Source organism: Alexandromys fortis, unplaced genomic scaffold (assembly GCF_014885135.2).
Source record: "Alexandromys fortis isolate MF-2015 unplaced genomic scaffold, M_Fortis_MF-2015_v1.1 scaffold_5, whole genome shotgun sequence".
Classification (NCBI taxonomy): domain Eukaryota; kingdom Metazoa; phylum Chordata; class Mammalia; order Rodentia; family Cricetidae; genus Alexandromys; species Alexandromys fortis.
The window spans coordinates 1,070,716-1,097,525 of record NW_026067924.1 but is presented as its reverse complement, the minus strand read 5'-3'; the positions used below and the strand labels follow the sequence as shown (position 1 = coordinate 1,097,525).

General features: G+C 40.5%; 1 protein-coding gene across 5 annotated transcripts in view; it reads left to right on the top strand.

The window, feature by feature from the left end:
- Hivep1 (HIVEP zinc finger 1) overlaps positions 1 to 10,862 on the top strand; it is a 136,285-nt gene extending 125,423 nt beyond the window's left edge. For all 5 annotated transcript variants that reach the window (XM_050142262.1, XM_050142261.1, XM_050142263.1 and 2 more), the window contains exons 8-9: positions 7,292 to 7,797; positions 9,223 to 10,862. In XM_050142262.1, the coding sequence (XP_049998219.1) occupies positions 7,292 to 7,797; positions 9,223 to 10,347 (1,631 nt within the window). In that variant the 3' untranslated portion in view covers positions 10,348 to 10,862. The remainder of the gene's footprint in view (positions 1 to 7,291; positions 7,798 to 9,222) is intronic.
- Positions 10,863 to 26,810: the final 15,948 nt, after the last annotated feature.

Here is a 26,810-nt window from a genome sequence, read left to right as displayed (position 1 = left end):
AAGTCTTTACAAACCAACAGGACAGAATCCAGGAGGTCGGAGTCTCCCAGAATCCCCAGAACAGAACTTTTCCATTTAAAAGGCACTTTTAGGGTCCTGGCTATCAAACTGCTGCTTTCTTTAGGACATAAATAATCATTACAAAGAGATGTCTGAGCTTTTCTTCACTAAATGAAGATGTGTTAGACACTAGGATGCACCTGCATGGTTTCTGTTCTTCATTGTTTAAACACCATCACCATTTGGTTATCTCTTGGTCAGCTGCACAGCTCTCTGGGAAAACTTTAGGTTTATAAGTATGCTTCCATTGAGTTATTCCTTTACAGTTTCCTTATTTTGTTTGTTGTTGAGATTTACTTTTTATTTTTTTAGATTATGGGTATGCATGTTTGATTATAGGTTTGTGCATGTGCTTGCAATGCCCTTGAGGCTAGAAAAGACTGGATCCCTTGGCGCTAGAATGCAGGAAAGCTGCTTAATGTGGGTGCTGTGATTTGAACTCTGGTCCTCTGCAAGAGCAGCACATGCTCTCTGGCCCCTGGGCAGGTTTCACTGAAGGTTTTTCTTTACATTTCTCCCAACTGAGCTTCACTGTCTTGAAGGCATTACTATCTGAGTGTTCTGTGGATCCTACAGCTGTGTTCTCTTGTGCCTGTGGCACTGCCCAAGGTATCAGTTGATAATTTTTCTTATGCACATTCTCCATTGACAGCATTCATGAAGGTCTCGGTGACATGGGGTGAGGCAGGCCAGAGATCCTGAGCTTCATGACTCTATCTGCCTTAGCAAGAGTGGGCTTCCTGGCTTCCTCTTTCTTCCTCTGTTATATGAATCCATGATCACATTCTCAGTGGAGCAAACTCAAGGGTGGCGAATCAAGCAGAGTTGAACATACATTTTTGTACACCAGCCATTTTAATTTGGACATTTGAAATTTAGAAATTGTTTCCACTTAGCTTAAAATTAGCAATGTAAGCTGTAATTATAGTATATGCTTATGAAAAGTTGGGTCCTTTCAAGCCCTCATACTGTACATTCCTATATTCTTGACATATAAAATTATATAGCCTCGGGAATTTTGCCTTTGTGTTTTGAGGGTCATAAGGAATAGGTCTTAGTTTGCACCTTTGTGTTAGAAATGGGGCCACCAGCAATTTGCTTTTCAGTCTTTGATCCAAAGAATGTTTTCATCAACAGAGTGCTAGACTTCAACACAAGGAATGTTAATGCGTGCCCTCAGCTGCCACCACAGGGACAACAGCCTCAAAGGGCAAGTGCAGGGAGAACCGTGCTTTTCAATGGAATTTTAAGTACTGACCTATATGCATGAGATAATGATTCAGACCACAGCTCTGAAAGCCTGTATCATGTTTACCCTTAGAAACAATTAGTGAATTTTATAAAAGTACTAGCAACATTTTCCTTCTAAACAAGGCCTATAGACTGCCAGCACTGGAATTCTTGTACAAACATCCATTGCTTTTAAGAAAAGTTTCTTTGTAGGATAAGTAACCATAATGGCCCTTAAGATGTATACTTAATGCAGTGTTGATAGCAATTATTTATGAACAACACAGCAAGGGTGGTCTTTTGGTTTATTGCCGAAAGCTAACAGATCTGCAGTCTGGCCTGCTGTGTTCATATAGTTTGTTTTCATAATTTAAATAGAACTATTATTCACAAGCTGTACGAAACTGTTCCCTTGGTTGCTGTTGATTGGCTTTCAACCCAGTATTTCCTAACCCAGGAGGAAAACAAAACCAGACTAGCTCTAGTAACAACAGAGTTGGGAAGGGGGCCCTGTCTTTCGGGCTGTTGCTAGCTCTGGCTCCAGCTCTTCCAGCAGGTGTCACTGTCTGGCAGCAATGGGGGCAGATTATGGCTCATCTGAGCAGGCTTGGGGAGAAGGTTGTTTTCCAGACACTTCCAGGAAAGTCTTGTTGCCAGCCTATGAGAGCATTCCTTTTGGAGAAAAAGACAGTGCTACTTTAAAAATTACCTTTCCCCCTCTGAAGTTAAATTGCATGTGCAAGAAAGAATAGTTTTGTTATCTAAAAATTGTGTCGTGTCAGAAACATTTACAATGGATGAAGAATATTCTAAAGGAACAAATTGCATGGAGCTTTTTAAAGAACCATTTATTTATGAGTTTGTTAAGCAAATGTGGGTGTCCTATGTGTTTTCTATAGCCTCTAATGGCTACAGAAGGCTAAAGTATGGCATTTATCTTCCTGGGGAATTAGCCTATGTTGTACACACCAAAATGAGGAATAGCTGCAATATGATAAAAAGAAGGCAGTCTGTCATGTTGGAATAGCGACAGGAGACTGGGGTTTGCATGCTGGCTTTGATGCTTTACAGCCATATGCATAAGGGGGTTATCTGTTAACTACTGTCATGGCATGGTGGCTTGATTTTGACTTGGTAATATGATACAATCAACTGGACACCAGCAGCCTTTTTCTGTAAAGAGCCAGGTAGCACATATTTCAGGCATGCCTGACCATAGTCTCTGTTATCTGTCACCATAAGCAAACTCCAGTTGTACTGTAGCATACAAACAAGCCTGGCTGTGTCCCCACAAAACCTTCATAAGAATAGGCAGTGAGCGAAATGTGGCAGTGACCAGAGTTGTCAGGCCCTGGTAACCAAGGTCCTGAGAGTGCTGTCATAGTTACTATGTTAAGTAGTCCATACAGTTTCATAAATTCATTCATACTTGATGAGGTTTTTTTGGAGAAGTGGTCAAGTCTATGACATCTTCTCTGGCTCTGATAAAAGCCAAAAAACAGGGCTGGAAAAATGGCTCAGCAGTTAAGAACACTGCTCTTGCAGGGGATCCAGGTTTGATTCACAGTACCCACACGATGGCTCACACCCTCTGTAAATCCAGTTTCAGGGAAGTACTAAGGCCTCTTCTGGCCCCCCATCAACACTGCATTCACACAGTATGCATACACGGTGTAGGCAAAACACTCATGTACATAAAAAATTTCAAAACATTTTAAATTAAAAAAAAAAAAAACAGCGCCATTTCTGTGGACACAACCTCTGATTCAGTGCCACCAGGCTTCTCCAGGAGCTAACCAGGCTGTTTAGGGTCCTGCTGTGAAGCTCTGTCATTAGAAAGTGACAGCAGAGCAGGTGTGGTTATCTGTATGAGACAAGACTGGGTCCACTGACCTTCCTGGTTGAACTGTGGAGAGCTTATAAGGTTCAGCTGCCATATATAAGGCCCTTCTCCCACGCAAGGATATCTGGGAGGTGAACAGTTGTTGGGGTTGGGTTGACTCTTCTTAGTGTTATAGCCGCCCATATATATCCTGGAAATAACCCCAGTTCCAAGCAAGCTGGACTTGGGGTGGGATTATTTTTGTGGTCTGGCTCTCTATGGCCCTTAAGGCTTTGTTCAGATGTCTCCAGGAACCTGTACCTTCTGCTCAGCTGTGCTGCTCACCATATTGTTTTATTTTATTTCAAAATACTGGCCTTGTTGGACAAACAGGCGACCATCCACTCTTCATTTGTAGATTTCCAAAACATTGACAGTGGTCTTTCCCTTTGGGAAATTCCAGACACTGATTCTGAGACAGGAATGCCCTTCTCTCTGAGCCCTGGGACGAGAGCTGTAAGAAAAGCGTGCTGTCTCCTTAGGTTCTCTCTACATTTCGTTCTGGGGCTCTGTCTAAGGAGACCAGCCAGAGCAGCCATCCTGTAGTTACAACAAACCCTGGCAACTCACTCTTAAACTTTGATAGTTAGGAATATGTAGCATTATTATGAAATTAGGTTCAATTATTAGTTTACATTCTCCTTGGAGACTGTGTTTCATATAGTCCGCTATGCATAATCAAATAATTATATGAGGCTTTTCATGTCTCTCTCTATAAACAAGGAGCTTGTGTGTATCTTTTAATAAGCTAGCTTAATGACTATAATCTATTGTTGACCTTTCAGATCATCCTGTAGTCAGTTTTAAATGTGACTGAATGGAAGTATTTAGCACAGACAGCGAGGATTGAATCTCGAGTCTGACACTTGTGAGCAGTAGTGCAACAATAAAACTCATTAACTGCATTTTTCACCTGCTCTAACCCTTAATTAGTGCTTGTTTTAATTATGATCAGGTGGTGTTGCTTGTATTTAGTGCTAAAAGCTAGGTTCTCTACTAGTATAGTTGGTTGGAACAAGAGTGGAGCCACACTGCTTTCATATGTACAGTTGGACAAGAAATCCAAGGAGCAGAACACTCTTGGATGGCTAAAAAAAAAAATGTAAAGCATATATCTAAGTTAGGGCAGGTACCATAATTTTCAGTGCCTCGAAATTAATCAATAGAAGAGTTAGACTTCATTTTAAGAATTGACTTCTAGTAAACAGTGGCAACATGCTTCCCAGACAAGTCTTGATGTGACCGTGCAGGTCTAGAGGATCTAGTCAGGTTTATGAGACAAAATCAAGACCTAGAAGCAATGACAGGGTTTTTTTTGTTAGCTTTTTAAAAAAATATTTTTCTATTATATGGGAAATTGTAAAACTCTCATGAACACTCTTTACCCAGCCTTCCTTGTGTTCTAGCCTCCTTGATCATAGCACATTTGGACACTGGAGTTGACCTTACGTTATACAGGTCTACGGTGGCATCCGCTAGGACTCTGCGCTGAAAGTTTAACTGCCTTCCCTTCAGAAGTACTGAACCCCTGTGGAGGACTTTGACACCCTGCATCCCCCGTCCAGCGCATGCTTTGTCAGTGGCATCACTGTGGCGTTTTTAACCAAACTTTTCTATGGAGTTACTATCGTCACATCTATCTGCTTGTGTCTGTGGACTCAGAGTCCACTTCATTCACCCAGTCATCCCCAGGCCCTGTGGCTAGATCAGTGTCTCACTCAGGTTCCAGCATTGGCCCTAGAAAGAAAGAGCCCTTCAGGTCTGATCCAAACTGATCATCTTTTCTAAGTAGTTCCTTTCTTTAGGACCCACCCCCAAGAAGTTCTAGCTCCAGAGTCATGCCATGCATTTCTCTTAGAACCCCTGGTTCCTTTTGCTGGAGGAACCAAGACCTAGCTACTGGCTGGTGTAATCATTGCTACCTACTGCCACCTCTTTGTGCCTCCATCATAAGGTTTAATTAGGCAATAGATGTGTGCATGTCGGTGTACACACACACACACACACACACCATTTGTATACATACTGAAACTTCCTGTTTCATTCTGCCCTGTATTTATCATTGCTTTTTCTGTTTCCTTCATTTTTGACTTCCTCTATGTACAGTGAGAAGCCAGGGGTACCTCTGTAATCGGCATCAGCTACAGTTGGCCATATTGTTTCAGCACTAGCATAGGTGGACTAGGTTTTGAGGTTCTCCTCTGTGCCCCAATGAGAGATTTGCAATCATAGCCTTGTAATTTTATGTTCCAAGATGGACATCTTATATTACATGCTGAAGTTGTGTAAGTCATTTTCATGCTTGGAATGGACACGCTCTTCTGGCTGTGTCGTCAGTGTCAAGCAGGCACAAGATTGCCTGGGAGTAACTCTGGCTGCTGTCTGTCATCATTGCCCAGAGCTTTCATGGTCATCTAAAGATGCCGTGTGCTTTGCGTGGGGGTTGGTTTCCAAGAATGGTGTCTGTTCAGTATTTCAGTTGACAGTCTTCCTTTGGGGCTTCAAGTCAGAATCCGTCTCTGCTCTGGGCCTTCCTGAGAGCTGACTTAGCACTGGATGCAGAAACAGTGAGAACCTGTTCTCGCTGGGTTCCTTACGTGCACCATGTTTTTGGCTTCCTGGGCTCTAGTTGCTTAGGTTCTCTACCCCTCCCCAGGCTCGGCAATAGTCTTGTTCTTCCCACAGAGAGGCAAGTTCCCTTTCCTCCTGTTTCTTTCCCCATTGCAGTGAACATCACCAGCACCTGAGGTCATCAGTGCTCGCCGTGTTTTACCTCACTAGATCAGACTTTTGTTTCTACAGTGGAGAGAGGGGAGAAGGGTCCAGGTGGAGTTCTTCACCTCTCCTGAGGCTGCTGCTTCTCTCCCATATTGGGGCTAAATTGAATACTCACCACTGAGTGTCTAGATGGGCTTCATGGTGTAGGTAGGTACCTAAAGAACCCCAGAGCTGTTAACAGTTTTAACAGACACCTGACTGGAAACAACTTGGATTCTGTCAACCATTTTTGATGAACTCCACTGCCTAGTATTCTGTTACCTTTATCCCTAGTAACACTCTTCTTGTCTGCTTCCTTGCAGACACTGTCTTGCCTTAGATTTGGGCTATTGGTTGTCTTAAATTACAGTTCTTGGCTGAGTAGAGCGAAAGTTATACATGTAAAGTAAGGCCTACTTTTGTTTTTATAAAGCAGTAATTTTCAGGGTAGAGCAGGATTCAACCAAGCTAGACTTTGCAGAAAGTCAGCATGGGATGAAACCTTTCTCTTCAGCAGCCTCTTCAGGATATTCAGTTCCTTGTTGTCTTTTCTGTTTCCCCATTTTCTGAGGCACCCAGAGTTTCCAGGAATGTATCCAGAAATTACTCATTCTAACATGGACCCTGAGTGGGATTCAACTAATTAATGTTGTTCTGTTATTTTCCTACATACTAGTAGAACTTTGAAAACAAAGAAGAAATCTTTGCATATTTTATCTTTAACTACTTTAATTGTAAAAATAACACACATCTATGATAATAAACATTTTAGTCTTTTCCATTCCTTAGAAATCACCCTCCAATGCTTTGGTGCATAGTTCCTATAAGACTTTTCTATTAAGAATTTATTTTTGTAAGAATTTTTTTGCCATGCAGAAAGAATACTAGAATAAATGAATGCTTGGGAAGGTCGGTAAAAATATCTACTGCATATTTCTCTGTTTGCATTTTTTTCTGTTTTTCAAAAATTAAGAGTGGGCTCCTTTTGCCAGGGTAACACTATCGAGGAACCAGTGAATAACTGCAACCTGAGCCAGTACTTCATGTTTACATGGGCACAGTAAAGAATCAGCAGCCATAATGCATAGCCTAGAACAGTTACACCAACATACCTCTTCCTGTGGCAGAATGATGCGTTCATTTCTTGTGCCTCCCTGCTACCCCAACCATGGCCCTTAATCTGATGTCCTTCCCTGAGTCCCTGCTACTAGATTGGCTGCTTCTTGTCATTCCTCTGGTGTGTACTCTGGGTAGCCCCGTCTTCTACATTGCTTCAGTGTTGCCAAGCTTGTAAAAGTGAAAACATGGTGTTTGTGTGATTGTAGAGCACACTATAACAAACCCTCTTGTTTGTCATATTAGATGAAAAGCAGAGATTCAGTTATGAGCGGTCTGGATTTGATCTGGAAGACTCTGACGGCCCGGACGAGGATGACAATGACAATGAAGAGGATGATGAGGACAGCCAGGCAGAGTCTGGGCTCTCAGCAGCACCTTCTGTCACAGCCAGCCCACAGCATCTTCCATCCAGAAGTGGCCTTCAGGATCCCGGGAGTGTAGAGGAAGACCTTAGAGTTCCCAGTTGCTTCTCAGGGGTACACACAGACCCCATGGACATTCTACCTAGAGCGTTACTCACCAAGATGACTGTGCTGAGCACAGTACAGACTGACTCCAACAGAACAGACTTACCAGCAAAGGCCAGGCAGAATACTGCAAAAGATGAGCATGAAGCAGTTCCTCATGTAGAAACTTCCAGGTCCCCAGAAGTCACCCCCAGGTCTCCCGGCCATCAGATGTCTGTGGATTACCCTGAATCTGATGTTCTGAGAAGTCCTACAGCTGCTAAGACTGTTGCTTCAATACAGGTAGATGAGCGTTGGTGGTATTTGTTTTTTTTTTTTTTTCTCTTATTCTATTAGGAAGGCCTAATAGATTAAACCTAATAGATTAAAAAATTTATCCATGACCATATGAGTATGTACTTTTTTGTTGTTATAGCCAATGACAGAATTCATTTATATCTATTAAACTCCTGTTAAGTATCTGACAAAAAAATCACATATTGTATCCATAGCCTGTGATGCCTCCTTTAAAAATAATCCTTTATTATTTGATTTTTAAAAATCACAATAAAATATGTATGTACCAGTTGTAAACTCACATCCTGCAACTTAAGTGGTTGACTAGTTTTTCCACTAGTGTGGATATGGTGTGTGTTCAGCATCTATCTAGATTTTGTGCTTTGTTTGCTCCCATCGACAAAAGAGCTAGTAGACTTCAATGCAAAATTAAGCTCACACAGAAATAACTCAAGCACTCATGTTGTTTGGATGAGTAGACTGCTGGGAGAGCTTGGGAAAGTTTCCTTGAAGAAGAAAGCTCAGGCCGGAACCCAGCTCCGGTAGAGAAAGTGTGCTGCATGCTTCCCCACGGCTGCCTCCTACCCAACAAATAATTCTCTTTGCCTCACAGTTCTCGTCCTTCTTCTATGTGTTAAATAAGGCAATAGGCTTTATTTCTTAATGGGAAAAGATGTTTCCTACTAGAGAAAAATAAAAGCTTGTAATTTTACATTCTAGCCTAAACTAATTTAATCTGTCAGTTTAATACAGAAATTGAATTATATACATATATATGCAAATGCATGTATGTATTATCAAGAAAAAGGTAGTATTTAGATAAAATGCATGGGTGGAAGGGGGGACAGGCAAGATTTCTCCCTCCCTACCATTGTGTTCTAACTGCCTGTATCTCAGCATCTTCCACATACCTACCAGTGCCGAAATATTGAGTCTTCAGTAGATGTTTTATCAACTTCCGAATCAGTGAGCAAATAAATGAACAACTGCAGACCTTTATCTTAATAGCAGCTCTTCATTTCATGAGTGAATAATTTCTCGGTTAATTTTTTCCCAGCTGAGTTGGTGCTCACAGCCAACTAATATGGCAATTTCTCAGCACTTCCTAGTCTCTAAAATAAAGTGGTGCTGGTGTTGCCAGAAAAATAGCACCAACATAAACATATAACCATGCTCATCTGTCAGTAGAAAGTGATGACACCCAGGAAACTGGTTTGCAAATTACAAAATGCAAAATGTTTTTTTTTCTGGTATGAAGTAGAAAAGAATTAAAAATGAAGATTTTTATGTTAAAAATAATTTTCAGGAAGCCAACAATTATAAAATACAAACATACAATCTTACCTCATTGAAAAGAACAGACTGAACAGTAGAACTCTGCTTTGACGAAGGAGGCGCAGCTATCAAGGCTCATTGTCTCTTGTCTTTCAGGATTCATCATCTCTAAGACCGTCTCCTGCCGTGGCCCAGCTCAACCCTCAGCCTGCAGCCCGGATTCCTCCCTCCGTCTCACCTCACCCTGACAGCCAAGAACGGAAGCCGCAAATAACCTTGCAGCCGCCTCCAGGCTTGCCTTCCCCTCAGACACATCTGTTCAGCCACCTCCCCTTGCATTCCCAGCAGCAATCAAGGACCCCGTACAACATGGTTCCCGTTGGAGGTATCCATGTGGTGCCTACCGGCCTCACATACTCCACTTTTGTACCCATTCAGGCCGGACCAATGCAACTTACCATCCCTGCTGTGAGCGTTCTTCACAGAACCATGGGTACCCCCGGGACTACCATCACCGAAGTTTCTGGCACTGCTAATCGCCCCGCTGGAGTGGCTGAATTGAGCAGTGTGGTGCCATGTATTCCCATCGGCCAAATCCACGTGCCAGGCCTGCAGAACCTGAGTCCCCCAGCCTTGCAGTCGCTCACGTCCCTGGGTATGGAAACCGTCAACATCGTGGGCCTGGCCAACGCCACCGTGGGCCCGCAGGTGCACCCGCCAGGCCTGGCCCTCAACGCAGTGGGGCTCCAGGTTCTGGCGAACGCGCCTGCACAGAGCAGCCCCGCCCCACAGGCGCACATCCCAGGTCTCCAGATCCTCAACATCGCCTTGCCCACCCTGATCCCCTCGGTCGGCCCGGTGGCTGTGGGCACCGCGGGAACCCCCGAGACTGCTGCTTCCAACAGCAAAGCGCAGGAGCTGCAGACGCCCGCAGGCCAGGGACACAGCGCCGAGCCTCCCCAGGGCTCACCCGAAGGCCCTCAGGAAACCCCCAAAACAGTGCCCAGACCCTCAGCCGACCACGCAAGGCCTGAGGCCCCAAGCAAAATGGATACCAAGAAGGTGGCTTCCGTGAGTCACGTGTTGCCCGGGCGTTCCTCTGCGCAGGCGCAGCCAGTACCCACACCGGAAGCTTTACAAAAGGTAGCAACTTCAGGCCCTGCATTGCTCCCCACAGACAGACCAGCTCCCAGGCCCCCGGTGCCCCACAGACAACCCATTGTGCACTTCAGCGACGTGAGTAGCGATGATGACGAGGACAGGCTTGTCATAGCAACCTAGTGGTTTATTTTTTATTGATTTTTTTAATAACAGGTTTTTTTTGAAAACCCTCCTTTCCTTAAAGCACATTTTTTTCTGACATAAACTCATGACTAATCTTTGTGCAATCATGAACTTTTGACCAATAATTGTGTTTTGTGTCAACTCCAGCCATTTTTGTACATGTTGTATAGACAATTGTGCCTTTTAGGAATTTATGTTTAGAATCTGTACAGATCGTTGACTATCTATATACATACAAATATGTTATATATGTATATGAAAACCAGGTAGTTGTGTTTAGTAGAAACCTGTCAAATAAATCAGATGATTAAATTATATGTTGTACTGTTAAATATAAATTTTTATGGCTGTGGGGCAGTTTCTGTGTATAAATTAGTATGTAAACCCCATATTTATTGTATCCATATTAGTCTCTGCAAATGGATCTGTCATTGTGTGCGACAGTAAACTGTACACTTCAGACAGTTTCTGTGTTATGAACTGTTCCAGTAAAATACTGTTTACTAACTTTAGTGGTGCTGTGGTCGTGCTGTCTTTAAACCTCTCTGGGAAAGTAGCTTCAAGACGGGTGCCTTCCACAAATGGTCCTTAGTTCTGAGAAACAAGGCTTCAGTGGTCTCTTTCCCTGGGAAACTGGCTAGAGTCCAACAGTTGGGACTAAAGACAATGTTTTTTCTAATTGTCAGAAGTAGTTTAGTAGCTGTCTACTTGTTAGAAGACTGAATTCTTAATATTGTCTATAAATGCCTAAAACAGGCATACTGACCTTAAATGTGGCCTTGGAAAATGTAAATTAAGCAAAAAACAGTCCTGAGATCCACAAAGCTCCCTTCCAGGCTTTAACCCTATGTTCTTAGCCATGGGCTCCTGATTCTTTCAGATGTGCTTTTATGTGGAGAGTTCTGTCTACCACCAAACCCTAAAGGACCCAAGAGTTATCAGTAAGAAGAACCCAGACCTCTAATTGAAGTAACTCTAGGAATGATTGCTCCTATCCTGAGAAATTCCACTCAGTCATGTAGGGAGACGCCTGGCGGTGGATAGCACAGTTCTCACTGCAGCTCTTTGCCTTATTTTCCAAGGACTGCAGGTGCTAGGTGTGTGTGGAACATATTTTAATTTGGGACTTGAATATTTAGCACAACTTTCAGGCAGTGTATCACAGGTTTAATTGTTCTCTTCATGAAGCCAGTGAGACTGTTAGAGGGGAATATGCTAGAACTTTGGAAACACCCTGCTAGTCACTCCGAAGATCATTTCTGTGGCTCTGGAAATGGCACCTGGAGCCCCACCTATCTGGCTTATAATTAAGTTTTCCAACCTGCACTCACTCCAATTGACAAGCAGACTCCGGATCTATGGTACTGTGGGCATGTTTTTTTTTTTTTTTTTTTCTTATGGCAGTACATTTTTCTTCAATCGTTAAATTTCCACAAATAGTGCAAACTTCATTTTGAAAAGAATCCTAGAAAATTCAACTATGGAAGTTCCCTTGCTCTCACGGCCTAGTTGAAACCAAGTTCTATTACCTGATCTCTCACAGTCCTTGTTTTCCCTTCTTGTCATGACATTGAATTCTGCTTTTGCCTAGCATTTTAAAGTAACATGTAAGCAACACTGCCCCCAATAAGGACACTGTAGATGGGTCTGTGAGTTTTCTAAACTCAAAAGTCCTGCTTTCTAATTTTAGCACTGAAGTTTTCGAATGCATTAAATAGAATATCATTAATTTGGAGGATTCCCACATTTAACCATGGATTAAATGTTGTTTTATACTCAATGTTTTTTGGAAATTTAATAATGATCTGGGGTAACTTAATATTATTTTGTACTTCAGGTATTTCAAGATTCAACCTATTTTGCACATACCATTAATACTAATGACTTTCATATTTCAATGTGGCTTTGCAAGTATTTTCCTCATGCAGTTAGTCACCATCATTCAAATTAAGGTTTTCCAACAACAGTAATGGAGTATGCTGTGTTGCTGACCTGGACTGCCCAGAAGGGTGGGTGGGTGCAATAACTGCATTTTTGGTTCAAAACGCTTCCAACTTGTGGCAGTTTATCGGGATGTAATTCCATCCTAGCTGAGGATCATCTTAGCCAGATAGAACATATTTCTAAAACCTAAGTCCTTGTATTTGAAATAATTACACGCACAAAATATATGAGGGAATAGTTCATTTTGAGTGGTTTCTCCAGTTATCTTCCCAAGGAAGCTCTTTCCTCTTGATATTTTTCAGATATGAATGATTTGCACATAATGCCATCCACAGAGCTGGTGACACCGCATTAGACTTCTGTCCTTTTTTTTACTTCCTGCAAGACCCAGATTAGGAGAAAACTAAGATGCAATGACATCTAATCTCTTTATTTAATTATTAAGTTATTGGTAAAAATTATTGGTAGAAATGAGCTGTAACTCAGTATTTGCGGAGCATATAGTAAGCCTCGGTCGGTGGCTCTCAGTCTGTGGGTCACAAGTCTTGGCAAACCTGTCCCCAAAAATATTTACATTATGATTCATAGCAGTAACAAAAATCAGTTCCGAAGTAGCAGTGTGGGGGGGGGGGGTCACAACATGAGAACCTGTATTAATGTGTTGCGGCATTAGGAAGGTGGAGACCCACAGCACCAGCTAGTTCTAAAAAGACTTAAAAACAATATGAGTGTTAATATCTTCTTGCAGGAATCTACCACCATGCCACCACCAGCCGTGTTGGGAAAAACCACCTGAACTGAAGGTCATTTTTCTCGTTTTCACAGATGAATTTACCAGTTCGGAAACTTTATTGTAAGTTAACAAAAATCAAGGGCATTCAAGCAACTTGTTTTCATGCTCAAAACTTTAGCCACAGCGATAATTATTCCTTTCAGAATGATAATTAACTGACATTTAATGTGGAGATTTTTGCTTTTCATTTCTTGTTTTTATAACACAGCTATGATTTTCCTTTCACAGAAATGGTGTAAATAACACTTTTCTCATTAATCTCTGACCTGGAGTTTACATGACATCCCTTAACAAGGATTAGGGAATATGATAGGTATTTCTGTTTGAAGATTGTGAAGTACATTTTCTTTTTGATAAATGCTCAGGTCAAACTACACCATCTTCTTGACACTTCTACTTTGACCTTGAGTCTTTCCCCTATCACTTAATTTCCTGAGCATTTTCACCTGCTCTCTGAGAACCTCATACAGGGTATTTTGATCGTTTTCCTGGCCTCTTTCTTACCTTCCAGATCCATTCCCACTTCCCTACTCCCCACCCAAGTTCGTGTCCTTTTAATAACCCATTGACTCCAATTTACACTGTCTATACTTAATCTTTTACTTTTGACGTCAAGATTGAGCAACACCAAAATGGTGATTTTTCATTTTAAAACTATAAATTTTTAGGGTAGTAAATCTTAAAACAGGAATCTTCCTTCAAAATATGATTGTTGTCTTATTGAATCTTCAAAGATAATTATTAGATACGTTTATGATATTTTAATGACAATAACTTCCTACTGTCATAAAAATGGAATGAATGCATTTAAAGCAAGGATAGTCAAATGGTTTTTCTCTATAAATTACATAATCTGAAAGTCTCAAGGACTTCCTACCTATAAACAGTGCGTTCCCTATCTTTTCATACAAAGGTTAATCTACAGCCTTGCACGTTCTGCGTGACGCATTGTGAGAACCCCTGCATGCGTAGCTATTCAGATGTTTTCTAATCTTTGAAATCAGGGTTGAATCTGAAGTTTCTCAGGCTTTGAAAACTAAGTGACAACTTAATTACCAACCAATTCCAAAACCATGCAAGTTACACTGGAAGATCTAGTTCTCAACCCAATGGAGCAACTGCTTGAGTCCATATAAGCTAAAGAATCGCATTAAGCCATATACAGCTTAGAAACCATAGGTTATGACCATATGAGAGGTGAGAGTTAATTATAAAGTAACTAATAAGTAAGTGTAGTGGGAACTGCTGTACTTTGAAGGAGGTGTAGGATTTGAGACTTTAAAATAATCATCATGCCAAATGGTAGAACAAGAAAAGTCATAGAGACTAAGAAAAGTGGCAAAGGGAAGAATCACTTAGACATTGAATAAATATGCGGCACCAGCAACACAGAAAGTACTCAGAGGATGCAATTGTAATACAAATTAAATGGCATCTGCCCTTCAGGAGCTTGAGCTCTATAGAAAAGTAAGTAAGCAAAATGAATAGGAACTTGAGTGGTCTAAAGTGGTACATGGTGCAACTGAGCAGAATGCAAATGAGGGAACTTCTGGCTGGGCTGATCAGCAAATGCTTCAAAGAGGTGACATTAAACCTTGGCCCTACAGGGACCCTGATAAACAGAGAAAATAAATCAGTGGGAAGAATAGTACAGATGGGAGGGACAGCTAGGAGAAGCAGACGTCAGACATAACCAGACCAAATACCATTTGTGATCTCATTTGTTCCTTTGATCAGGCTGGATCTTTTCAGGTCTTAAGCAAGGGAGCTCTGTGTCACAGTTGTTATGAAAGTCTGCCTTGTTGAAGGAGGCTGCTCATTCATTCCTGGCCACTTAGACCCAAAATAATCACATAGAAACTATATTATTTGCAATACTGTTTGGCTAATAGCTTAAGCATATTTCTGACTAACTCTTATATCTTAAATTAACCCATTTCTATTAGTCTGTGTATCGCCACGTGACTGTGGCTTACTGGCAAGGTTCCAGAGCGCGTCTGTCTCTAGCAGTGGCTACATGGCTTCTCCTGACTCCATCTTCTCTCTCTCTCTCTCTCTCTCTCTCTCTCTCTCTCTCTCTCTCTCNGATGCTAGAACTTTACCAGGTAAGCTACAGCCTCGTGGCAATACACAGATTAATGGAGATGGGTTAATTTAAGATAGGAGCTAGCCAAAAATATGCATATGTTATTGGCCAAAACAGTATTGCAAATAATATAGTTTCTGAGTGTTTTTAGCAGGACTGGGTGGGACAAGAACCTCCGACAACACTGCCTTGCTGGATTGAGCAGTGCAACAGCATTCTTTATATGTAAGCCACTTATTTGGGATTCAGCAAAGCATCTGACAAGGCTGTGATGGCATTCTGGAGAACAAAGGCTAGATATCAGCTTGATTAGGACCATGGGCGCCAGAGCACAGGGCACTCAGCAGGCCATTTTAGTAGCAAGAACAGAGCACAGGCTTAAGATCCTAATTTATGGTACTAACAACACAGCAGGTAGAGAGGAAAGGGAGGTGAAGCAGAGGAGGGTGGGAAGCAAGCAAGCTACCTTTGCCAAGGCCATGATATCATTTCTTTTATAGTCAAAAGACTTGGTGAAATTACAGAAGCCATGGTTGATGACTCAAGTAAGTGTGCATCAGCAGGCAAAGAGATTTCATGTCAGACAGAATTGAGCAGAAAAATAGAGTTTTAGCACTTGGGTTGAAATTATGCCAATTATCAATTTAGTATCTTCTGTTCCTTTTGTAGCCCACCAGGAAATGTACAATCTTGGGGATGTTAAGAGTATGCTGTTTAGTCGGTAGATATATAGTTCAGTGAATAAAGCACGTGGTACACAACCATGAAGACCACAGTTTGCATCCCCAGGAATGCCCCACCCCCCCAATAAAAGGACATGATGGCTACCTGTAATCCCAGAGCTTCAGAGGTAGAGGTGAGGACATGGTCCCTGGTGTGAGTTAGCTAGCTGGACTAGCCAGAATTAGCCCCAGGTTCAGCAAACGATTCTGCCTCAGTAATTAGAGAACAATTACAGAAGACACCTGACATCAACTTCTGGTCTCCACACACAAGCACACACAGGTGCGGGTGTACCCCAACATGTATACACACACATGCGAACAAACACATGTATACACAGATAAGCAAAAATGATCCAATTTTAAAAACCAAGCAATTTTCTTAAGCTAATAGGATAATTCACACTAGATTTTTGTTCAGAGAGTATATGTAAACAGCTCCATTTGTAGGCCAGTACAGTATGAAACTAGTCACACAACAGATACACTAGGATGCCATCCCCATTTTATGGTTGAGAAAGTTGCTCAGGCTTACAAAGCTAATTGAATAGTGGGCTGCCTGACATTTTCCCATCAACCTCTGTTGCTTTTCCAGTCATGATTTATAGTGGTTGGGTTATATTGTGTTCATTTCTAGGTGAAAACCGGTTAGTATTCAAAAAACATGCCATTTCCTTCAGAAATGAATATGTCTAGTGCTATGCATATTTGTGTAGATAATAGATTTTTATAACCTTTTTCTAATCCCTTTTTCATGCTTTGTATAATAGGAGTCTTAAAAATTTAGTGATGAAACATTTAATTCAAATAGCAGGAGGAAAAAGGGTATTTTAAAGTGACAATTCCAATCAAGCATAAGACATGTAAATTCCTAAGTACAGTAGGTTTCAATTATTAATCATTATATAACAAAATATCTTTGTTACATATCTTATGATGATGAAACTTAGGTGGAAAGGAAGAAAGAAAAATGTGGATTCATACTGTTTTGAGTCTTGCTGTGGTTGAAAAATAGCCTGGCCTATTATAATAATACTATAATGTCCCCAAGTTTGATCCTTTCAGAAATATTTTTCAAAAGGAATGGAGCAAATCCTCAGTGTTTATGATGAGAATGATCACTAAAACACTTCCTGTGAAACAAGGCTTCAGATTGTCCTTCTTTTAATACACTTATTTAACTACAATGAAAAGAAAGTAATCAGAAAATTTAGAAGGAAACAAAGATAATCATTGTTGCCATTTATGAAAGGAGAGAGAGACAGACAGAGAGAGAGAGAGAGACGGAGAGAGAGACATAGAGACAGAGAGAGACAGAGAGACAGAGACAGAGAGAGACACAGAGACAGAGAGACAGAGAGAGAGCTCGTGGCAAATGCTTCTCGCTATGAGCCAGTAGGGTCACCTCGCAGCACTCAGACTCTTTCTCTTTCTTTGGGTTTGAAAAATGTAAAAGTGAATAAATTACCTTACTTTGGTTCATATACCTGTAGATTTAATATATATATATATCTTTTATGAAGACCAATAGACATTAGCTATTCTTTATTCTTGCTGGAGACAAACCATCTTTTATTCACTTGTTTTTAGTGACTTGAAAGACAGTCTGTTTAATTGTTTACCTGTGAGTGTTGCCAAATGGGAGGATCTGAAGAAGCCAATCTAGACGGAAGACATCAGGCTTTACATTCCTGGAGGGCAGTCATGGAAGGAAAAGCCAGCTTTGCGATCATTCAATTAGTCCAGCAAGCTTAGTTTTCTTTGCTAACAGCAAGGCTTATTTTTGCCCAGTAGGGTCAAATGTTAAGACTACTTTTGATTTGTTGTTTGTATTCTTTGACATATTTGGATTTAGTTATTTTGAAACATCTTTATCCATTAGACAGCAAGGTATGTCCAGGACCTTTGACATTCATATTCACTGGAAGAATCTTGCAATTTCATGCAAAGAGTTGTTATTAATAACCACTCATGCAATCATAATTATTGATTCAAAAATCCAATCTTCATTAAAAGCATATTAACTATTCTGATGAATAGTTAATATAACTCACATAATTTCACAGTCTACAAAAGTTGAGACATTTTGCATTCATGATGTTGATTATAAAAAAAAACCTCGAAAATATTCCACCATAAGCATGAGAAGAAATTTGTTTTTTAAGAAAACGACTCAGTCCCAAACCACAAAAAAAAAAAAAAAAAAAAAAAAAAAAAAAAAAACCTTTATATTTAAGGCAGTTAAATGTTTAATACAATATTTTTCTGGTCTCATCCTGTGTTGGAAAAAAGTATAAAGCATTCAGTGTAGGGCACAGCAGCCTCCTTTGATGCTTAAGCAACCCAGAGTGCCTCAGGTCAGAGTTCCAAAGTCCCTTAAATGGAGATAATGATCCGACCTGACACCAGGACCCCAGGGGCCTAGCCTAGAAAAAAAAAATGTACTGTTTGTTTTGTTTTGTAACTAAACAAATTCCTTGAACCCTTTGTTATTCTTTTTCTAAATCCTTCAAAAAGAGAAAAGGTGACGGGTGGGGGACGGGATTTGAAAGACACAACAGATTCAGGCATCAAAACAGGTAAAGTCTCTGCGGAGTCCGGTTGTGTGTTCTTTAGAATCTCAGCTGAAATGGATACGGCCACGGCAGGCGCTCAGTACTGCTTCTCCCTAAGGTAGGGAAAGCCTTTGTTGGATTGTGTTGTTTTAAACACCTACCACTGTAGCATGAAGACTACATGCTGAACGCATGTATACACGATTTTCAGTGGTTCACAAGTGAACACCTTACAGATTCTGTACACTTCCTTAGTTCAGAGTATAGAGTACAATCAACCGTAGTTCAGTCGCTGCTCGAGGAATGAGAAAGAACACATTAAAACAAAACAAAAATCCCTCTTTGCAACAACATCATTGGTTAAGGATAATCTGCGGTTATCTGTTCTTCATCAAACAAAAACAAGCATTTGCCCTGATTCAATTATTTAATAATAGAAACCCGGTGCTGAAGAACAGATTGAGTAAATGCAGATTCCAGGTGGACAGCCAACCAGCTGACCGAATGTGTGCTTTCTGTGCCTCGATTTTCTCATTTATTAGTCGGCAGAAAGAAGTCTTTTCTTGAGGGGACTTTTGGGGAACTTGAAGCAGGAGTACTGCAATGTACTAAACAATTCTTAGGACCTGGCAATATACGAGTTAACATTAACACTGCCCTGATGCCTTATGATAGAACAGATACTGACAAATACTCAGGAGCAGCTTTATCACCTGTCAGATGGCAGTCATATCTTCATTGGAAGTCATGTTAGAACACACACACACACTTCAACATACTGTGCCTTATTCAGAATGTCCTCCCTCAGTATTTCAGAGAAAAATCAGACAATCAGATTGTATTAATTGCTCTTTTGTTTTTTGGGTTTTTTGTTTGTTTGTTTGTTTTTGTTTTTTGTTTTTTGTTTTTTTGGTTTTTCGAGACAGGGTTTCTCTGTGGTTTTGGAGCCTGTCCTGGAACTAGCTCTTGTAGACCAGGCTGGTCTCAAACTCACAGAGATCCTCCTGCCTCTGCCTCCCGAGTGCTGGGATTAAAGGCGTGCACCACCACCGCCCAGCCCTTTTGTAGCTGTGATAAAACACCTTGGAGCCCATTGGCCTTTGCAGTTGGGTTATGCTGGACTCCTAATTCCCCATCACCTTCTGCCAGGTCCGAGGCTGTTCCCAATTGGAGAAGGCAGAATCTGATCTTTCAGCATAATTGGAAACTGATGAGTCAAAGAGATGTGCTGTTTGACTCTAGAGAATATTATATATTAAGTCCTGTTTATCAAGCTCAGAAATATATATATATATATATATATATATATATATATATGGACCTAAGTGCCCCTAATATTGTTGGCTTTGGGGATTAATCGTCCAATACGTGCTCTAAGGAAGAATGCATTTAAATCACAGCATTAAGACCCTAGAGCTTACATTTGTTTTCTGTTAATGGTAGTGAAGCTTATACTACGTAAATGTTTGACCAAGGTCCTAGAAAATCGGGACCCTCTTCTAGAGTGTATTTATATACTATAATTTGTTTTTGTCCATATGTAGTCCTAGCCAGCAGGCTCATCACTGGATGAGGTGAGCATGTGCATTTCAATGGAAGTTCGGTTGTTTTCTTGGCAATATGTGTTTGCAGTGATTCACAAACTTTAATCTTCATCTACCTAAAATTAAGAATCCTTCATTTTATAAACTATAATGATAAACATTCAATATTTTGATAGGGGAAAATGTGTCCATTCATATCAGGTATTTAGTAATCACCTACAGATTCCTTCTAAGTGTAAGCTTCTGTAAGATCACTATTGTTTCTAAAATGCTTAACAAGTAATTATAAATAGATGGAATAATATAAAAATGAAAATGAGATCCATTTTTTTTGTATTTCATAAGCACCACACAATTTCCTTTTGTCAAAGTTTCATTCAAGCCAGGTGGTGGTGGCACACACCTTTAATCCCAACACTCGGAAGGCAGGGCCAGGCAGATCTCTGAATTCGAGGCCAGCCTGGTCTACAAAGTGAGTTACAGGATAACAAGAACTAAACAGAGAAATCCTGTCTTGAAAAACCAATAATAATAATTTTAGACCATTCCAAAATCTTTTTCTTTTGTGTTATCGTAAATCTTGACCTAAAATATTAAAAAATTACATGAAAGATGAATATTCAAATACATGAACATGTCTTCGCTTTCACATCCAGCAGCCTTTTATTGTGAATAATATTCAATGCTGAATAAGCTGGGAAGCTGTTCATATGATGTGCAGATGAGCAAACATCACGTGATTTCACTGCGGCAGGCAGAACTAGCACAATGATGCGGCCGAATCGGGTTCCTGAGCCAACAAAGATAACTCAAGGCAGCAGCAGCTGCTTTACATATACAGATAGCTTTATCATTCTGATTATAAATATGCTTAGCTTGGCTCATGAATGTCATCCAATCTGATAGTGTAGGAAAGAGCTAAGGTAGTACAAAAGACTAACCCCTGGGGACTTCCAATAGATTCTCAAGCCAGTAAAAATATGTTCAAATGCCAAACCGAGGACTCTTTCTCTAAAGCCAGGCCATTAAAATGCGATTCTTCCATATTTTGGATGCTGGTAGACTAACCTGAGTAGGAAAGGTGAGAGTTCACATTGCTACGGTGAGAATGGACTGTCTCATGGTAAAGCACAAGGCTTTATAGCTGACAAACCACCATCCGTGTGTTTGGTTGTTTGTTTTTCTCTGTTGTCAGTGACAATGATGAGACACCTTGGAAGCTTTGTTTTTATCTGTGTAAGTGGGCTGGGGTTGTCATCAGAGCCAAGAAAGACAAACAATGGAAGACCTTATGTTTTGTCTTTCCAGACCAGATTCCCTGATATCCAAGGGCAATTCTTCTGCAGTCAGTTCTCAGCCCCTAAAATGAAGAAGCTTGACAGCCCATTCTTTGGACCCAAATCACAAGGACTCCCTGCTATGAATGGTGAAGAGCAATAACAAAAAGAACAGACACAATTTAAGATGCTGGTTAATGAGGTATCTAGAATCAACTTTTGGGATTTGACATATGAAAACCCAAGCAAACAAACAAACAAAGACACAACTCCTATACATCATTGTCTTCTCTGTTAAGCAAATGCATCTTCCTTTTATGAAAAAGGAAAGCAACAGATCATGTGACACGACAGCCCACATGCTCTGCCTTCTGGGCCAGACTCAACCATTTACGTCATGCTCTCTTTCCTCTCTGAAGAGACAGCTATTTCTTTATTCTTAAACTAAAAAAAAAGACTATTTGAAATCACTATGGAATTCAATTTCCTGTCGCTAGATCACATAATTAGAATTTTTGCTACTAATTGGAGAGGGCGCTGTGTATTGAAACTGACAGTCTCCTTGCTGGCTCTCTGATCTAGACTTTGATGAATGTCACCATTTAGCTTCCCATTCTTGGAGCATGGCATGGAGCAGCAATTTCAGAGTGAGTTTCATCACATAGCTTTTAAATTTGCTCTTACATTTTCTTTCCTTTTCCATAAAAGGTAATGCCCCATTGGGACTTCCTCTCTCTGACCTTCCATTTCTTTCTTCTTAACAAACAGTATTTGCCTTTCTGTCTCACAAGAGTCTTGTGAGGAAAAGCCAATAAAGAAACATCCTAGACTCACCTAGTGACGTAAACACCACGGTACAAACAGACCTTGTCTTTATGCATGCCAGCATTTCTAAGTGATTTCTGATAGGGGTGATTCTGTGAGGCCTGGCTGTGGGATGTGCTGCCAGCTCAGGAGGTGGCCCTGCACAGTGATGGGAAAGTATGCAACTCTCAGCGCTGAACTTAACTTCTCTTCTCTTCTCTTCTCTTCTCTTCTCTTCTCTTCTCTTCTCTTCTCTTCTCTTCTCTTCTCTTCCTCTCTCTCTCTCTCTCTCTCTCTCTCTCTCTCTCTCTCTCTCTCTNCCTCTCTCTCTCTCTCTCTCTCTCTCTCTCTCTCTCTCTCTCTCTCTCTCTCTCAATGATTTTTAAAAATGATACCAAAGACCAAATACCAGCATGACCTACTGACCCTGCCTTTCTGAAAGAAGAGTAGTGCCTAACAACAAGGTGTGCTCTCTTCTAGAATAACTAAGAAGAATGGCTTTTATAAAAATTCCAGGAAAAAAAATAATCCGAAATGAAATGGGAAACTAGAGACGGTGATCAGTCCTGTTTCTGTGCTTTTGAAAACCAGGAAAACTTGAGAACAAATGAACGTATCAGAATAGTCAAACAAGGCTGTTGTTAACTGATCTTCGCATCTCTTATGGAATCGGAGACAGTGCATGCTCAGAAGGGAAGGAGATGAGGAGGCTATGGAGGGGCGTTGAGGGGGAGAAACTTAAAGGATCCAATACTTTTTTCTTTTCCGTGGAACAAACTTCCTGGAGATGGGATTTAAAATTCAATGTAAGTGTGTTGTATCCCTTGATATCAGAGAGTCCGTGCTTGTCTTTATCCGAGTAAAGACAATATGGTGTTTGAAATACGGTTAACAAAACTGAAATTAAATCTTCCCGGTTATTAAAGATCATGTTATTTTAAGGGAGCAGAGTGGCAGGAGGGCTTTTAGACAAATTCATATTAGGAATACAAATGCATTCATAAATAGATAAACAGGCAACAGAAAGACGAACTTCAACCTACAGGAGTGGGAGCTATTTGTCAGAACTTTAAAAGAAGCATTTTTACAGTTCTCTATCAGGTGACGTTACTTGGAAACACAAGTGATAAAGAATTACCTTTTTATATGGTCTCAAGGAACTATGGGCAGAACGTTTATCTCATTCTGGATGTTGTTGAAGGCTCAGGTGATGGCCAGTAGGTAGAGTGCGCTATGCAAGCATGCGGTCCTGACTTTGGATCTCCAGCATCCTCATTAGAAACTAGGCGTGATGGGAACACCTGTCATTCCAACGGCAGGAAGCAGAGGCAGGAAGATTCCTATCTAGTCTAGTCTACCTATTGTAGCTAACCAGTGAGCTTCAGTCTCAGGGACCAGCCTTGTCACGGACAATATCATGAATAGTAATAGAAACAAATAGCTAAGGTTGATCTTTTGTCTACACACACACACACACACACACACACACACACACACACGCACGCACACACCAAACAAAGAATGAAGCTAACATACTTCTCTCCACCTTGTAGACTGATGTAGAATTTTCTAGACTGCTAGCTACTAAAGGTTTACATATAATGTCTTTAAGAACACCTAACACAAATGTCAATATTTTCTCTGTCACCTACTTCAATTATACAATCATTAGAGTAAATACAGATCCAAACAAACTTCCTGCTCTTCCAGAACTGCATACAAAAACAGTATATTTTGATCTGTATTCATTGCCATCTATTAATGTAGCATTCACAAACAATTGCATTTTGTCAGACTATATTTGTATTTTAATTCCATTATGATCAGGATAATGAGGCTGTTGATGTCTTCTTCTATTTCCCTTTTATTAGCCTCTTAAAATTGAACTGCAGCTCTTTTGTATATCAATCTGTTGTCACAGATGGGATTTCTAGAATTCACTTTCTATTCTATGAAACACTTAGAAAAGGGGAAAAAATCACTTTATACCCTTATCCTTAAAATTCCAGCAACGAAATAGAAAGTTTTATGTGGTATTATTTAATTGTCCTACACAGTAATGAGTTCAAATGGAAAGTAATAGGTATTATCATTTTATTGCAATACCAAAAACCTTCCCAGGAGTCATTAACTATATAAAAATGAAAATCAGTAAGAGAACTTTGGAATATTCTTCAAAGTTTCAAGCTAAAACTTAGACACAAACATATTCATTTTGCCTAGATATACATATTCAAAAGCAATATTCTGAGATAAATATTTTACTATTAAAATATAAGAGATTTCTGGTTATAGATCTTGCCAAGTAACAGGTACTGGATCTGGCCATTCAACATGATCAAGCATCACACAGGACAATGTATTTGCAGCTAATATTTTCAGGCATCTGACAGTGTACCACATGTTCTGCCGTGCTCATGTTGGCAAGGAGAATGATCCTATCTTCATCTCCGCTCCCTGCCTAGGGCACTTTCTCACCTATAAGCAAGTTAACCTAGTTTCAGAGCAAGAGTCGGGATGGGTAGAGGAGACTGGTACAGTTGGGGGCTTCTGGGGTTGCTATGTGTGCAGAGGATGTCCAGATCCGGGGTCACTACAATTTTTCACACAACCCCAAAGAGTAAATATGTTTAATCAGTGAGGTGGTTATTCTTAGCTGTCAACTTGACTGCACCTGGAATTAACTAAGACCCAAGCAGCTGGATATACTTATGAGGGATTTTTTTTATTAATTAAAACATTTGAAATAGAAAGACCTATCTTTAATCTGGATCTTTTGAAGGTGGAAAATCCACTATTAATTTGAACTACATCTTCTGATGGCAGCCCATATAAAAAACACAGAGGAAGGAAGCTTGTTCTATGCCTGCTTGCTCCACTCTCATTGGTGAGTCCTCTCCTTCATTGGCGTTGGAGCCCATTTTTTCAGGATTGCCGTGTATACTGGAAGACCAGCTGAGACTTCCAGCCTTGTGGACTGAACAGCTACTGGATTCTTGGGCTCCTCATTGAGACAGCCAATTGTTAAACTAGCTGGACTACACGCAGCCTGGAAGCCACTCTAATAAACCCTGTATGGTTCTGTTCCTCTGGAGGACCCCAACTACTACAATCAGGAAAAACAAATAATGAGGAAAAATTAAGAAAGGAGGAAGTGACTATATTGATGTTTATAAATTCTACTGTTGTATATCAAAAAGCAGAAAAAACAATGAATTGATAAAACATGAATTTGATATTAAGGATTAATTTCTTATTAACAATAAGAAACATGAAGAAAATATTCCATTTATAATAGTAATGAGATGACAAGAAATCAATAAAAGAAATGTTCTAATTTGGTTCCAGTTTTTGTGATAAAACGTCCTGAACAAATTTATTTGGCCTTAACTTCTAGGTCACAGGCCTTCATTGAGAGATGTCAGGAGAGAGACTCAAGGCAGGAGCTTGAAGCAGAAACCATAGAGGGATGTTGTTTATGGATTTGACAGGCTTGTGCTTAGTTAGCTTTCATAATAGCCCAGAACCCTTTGCCCAGGGAATGGTGCCACCCATAGTGGGCTGAGCCCTCCGACATCAATTACCAATCAAGATGGTCTTATTTCAGGTTACTACTGTAGTGTTTGTTTGTTTGTTTTGAGATAGGGTTTCTCTGTGTAATAGCCCTTGTAGTCCTGGAAATAGCTCTTTAGACCAGGCTGGCCTCAAACTCACAGAGGTCCGCTGCCTCTGCCTCCCAAGTGCTAGGATTAAAGGTGTGCACCGCCACTACACAGTTTGTAGTGATTTTTGTAGTTGCTTTTGTTTATGATGTTTTATCACTAGGGTAGTAACCTGAAATAACACCATCTTGATTATTAATTGATACGGGAGGCCACAGCCCACTATGAGTAACACCATTCCCTCGGCAAATGGTTCTAGGCTACTTAAAAAGCAACTTAAAGATGAAAGCATTTACCAGGCATTTGCTACCACATCACAGTCCATCATTAGATGGAAGTCAGTGCAGGAACTCAAAGCAGGATCCTGGAGGCAGGAACTGAAGCAGAAGCTACAGAGAAAAGTTGCTTGCTGGCTGACTTCCCATAGCTTGCTCTGTCTGCAAGATAGGGTTATACCACCCAGGAGCACCTGCCCATGGTGCTACACCCCCAGTGGACTGGGCCCTTGAACATCAGTCCTTAACTAAGAAAATGCCCTAAACTTGCCAAAGGAAATCTGACGGAGGGGTTTTCTCAGTTGAAGTTTCTCCTCCTAGATAACTCTAGCATCTGTCAAGTTGACAAAACAAAGCAAAAACCCCACAGATGTGCCCACAGGCCAGCATGATCTGGGCAAGTCTGCACTGAGACTCCTTTCTCAGGTGACTCCAGGCTGTATCAAATGGGTGACAAAGCCAACTAGGATAAGAAACAACAAAGAAATAGTTTAAATGTCACTATTACGAAAATCATGATCATCTAAATGGAAATGTATGCCCTGATCTTAATTAAGTAATGTCATCCAGTATTATAAACTCATTTTTTTTCAAAATTGAATGATTTTTGTGTGATCACAAATAAATGTACCAGAGAAAATGTTTTCCGGAAAAAAATTGCAGATAAAAGTTTTTAAGTTCAGTGGAAAAATAAGGAAAAACTAAGGCAGTTATAAGATCAGTTATAAGATAGATTAGCTTGCTCACTCTGGCTGCTTCATGCCTAGCTAGTTTTATTATACTACTAGGCATCAGTTT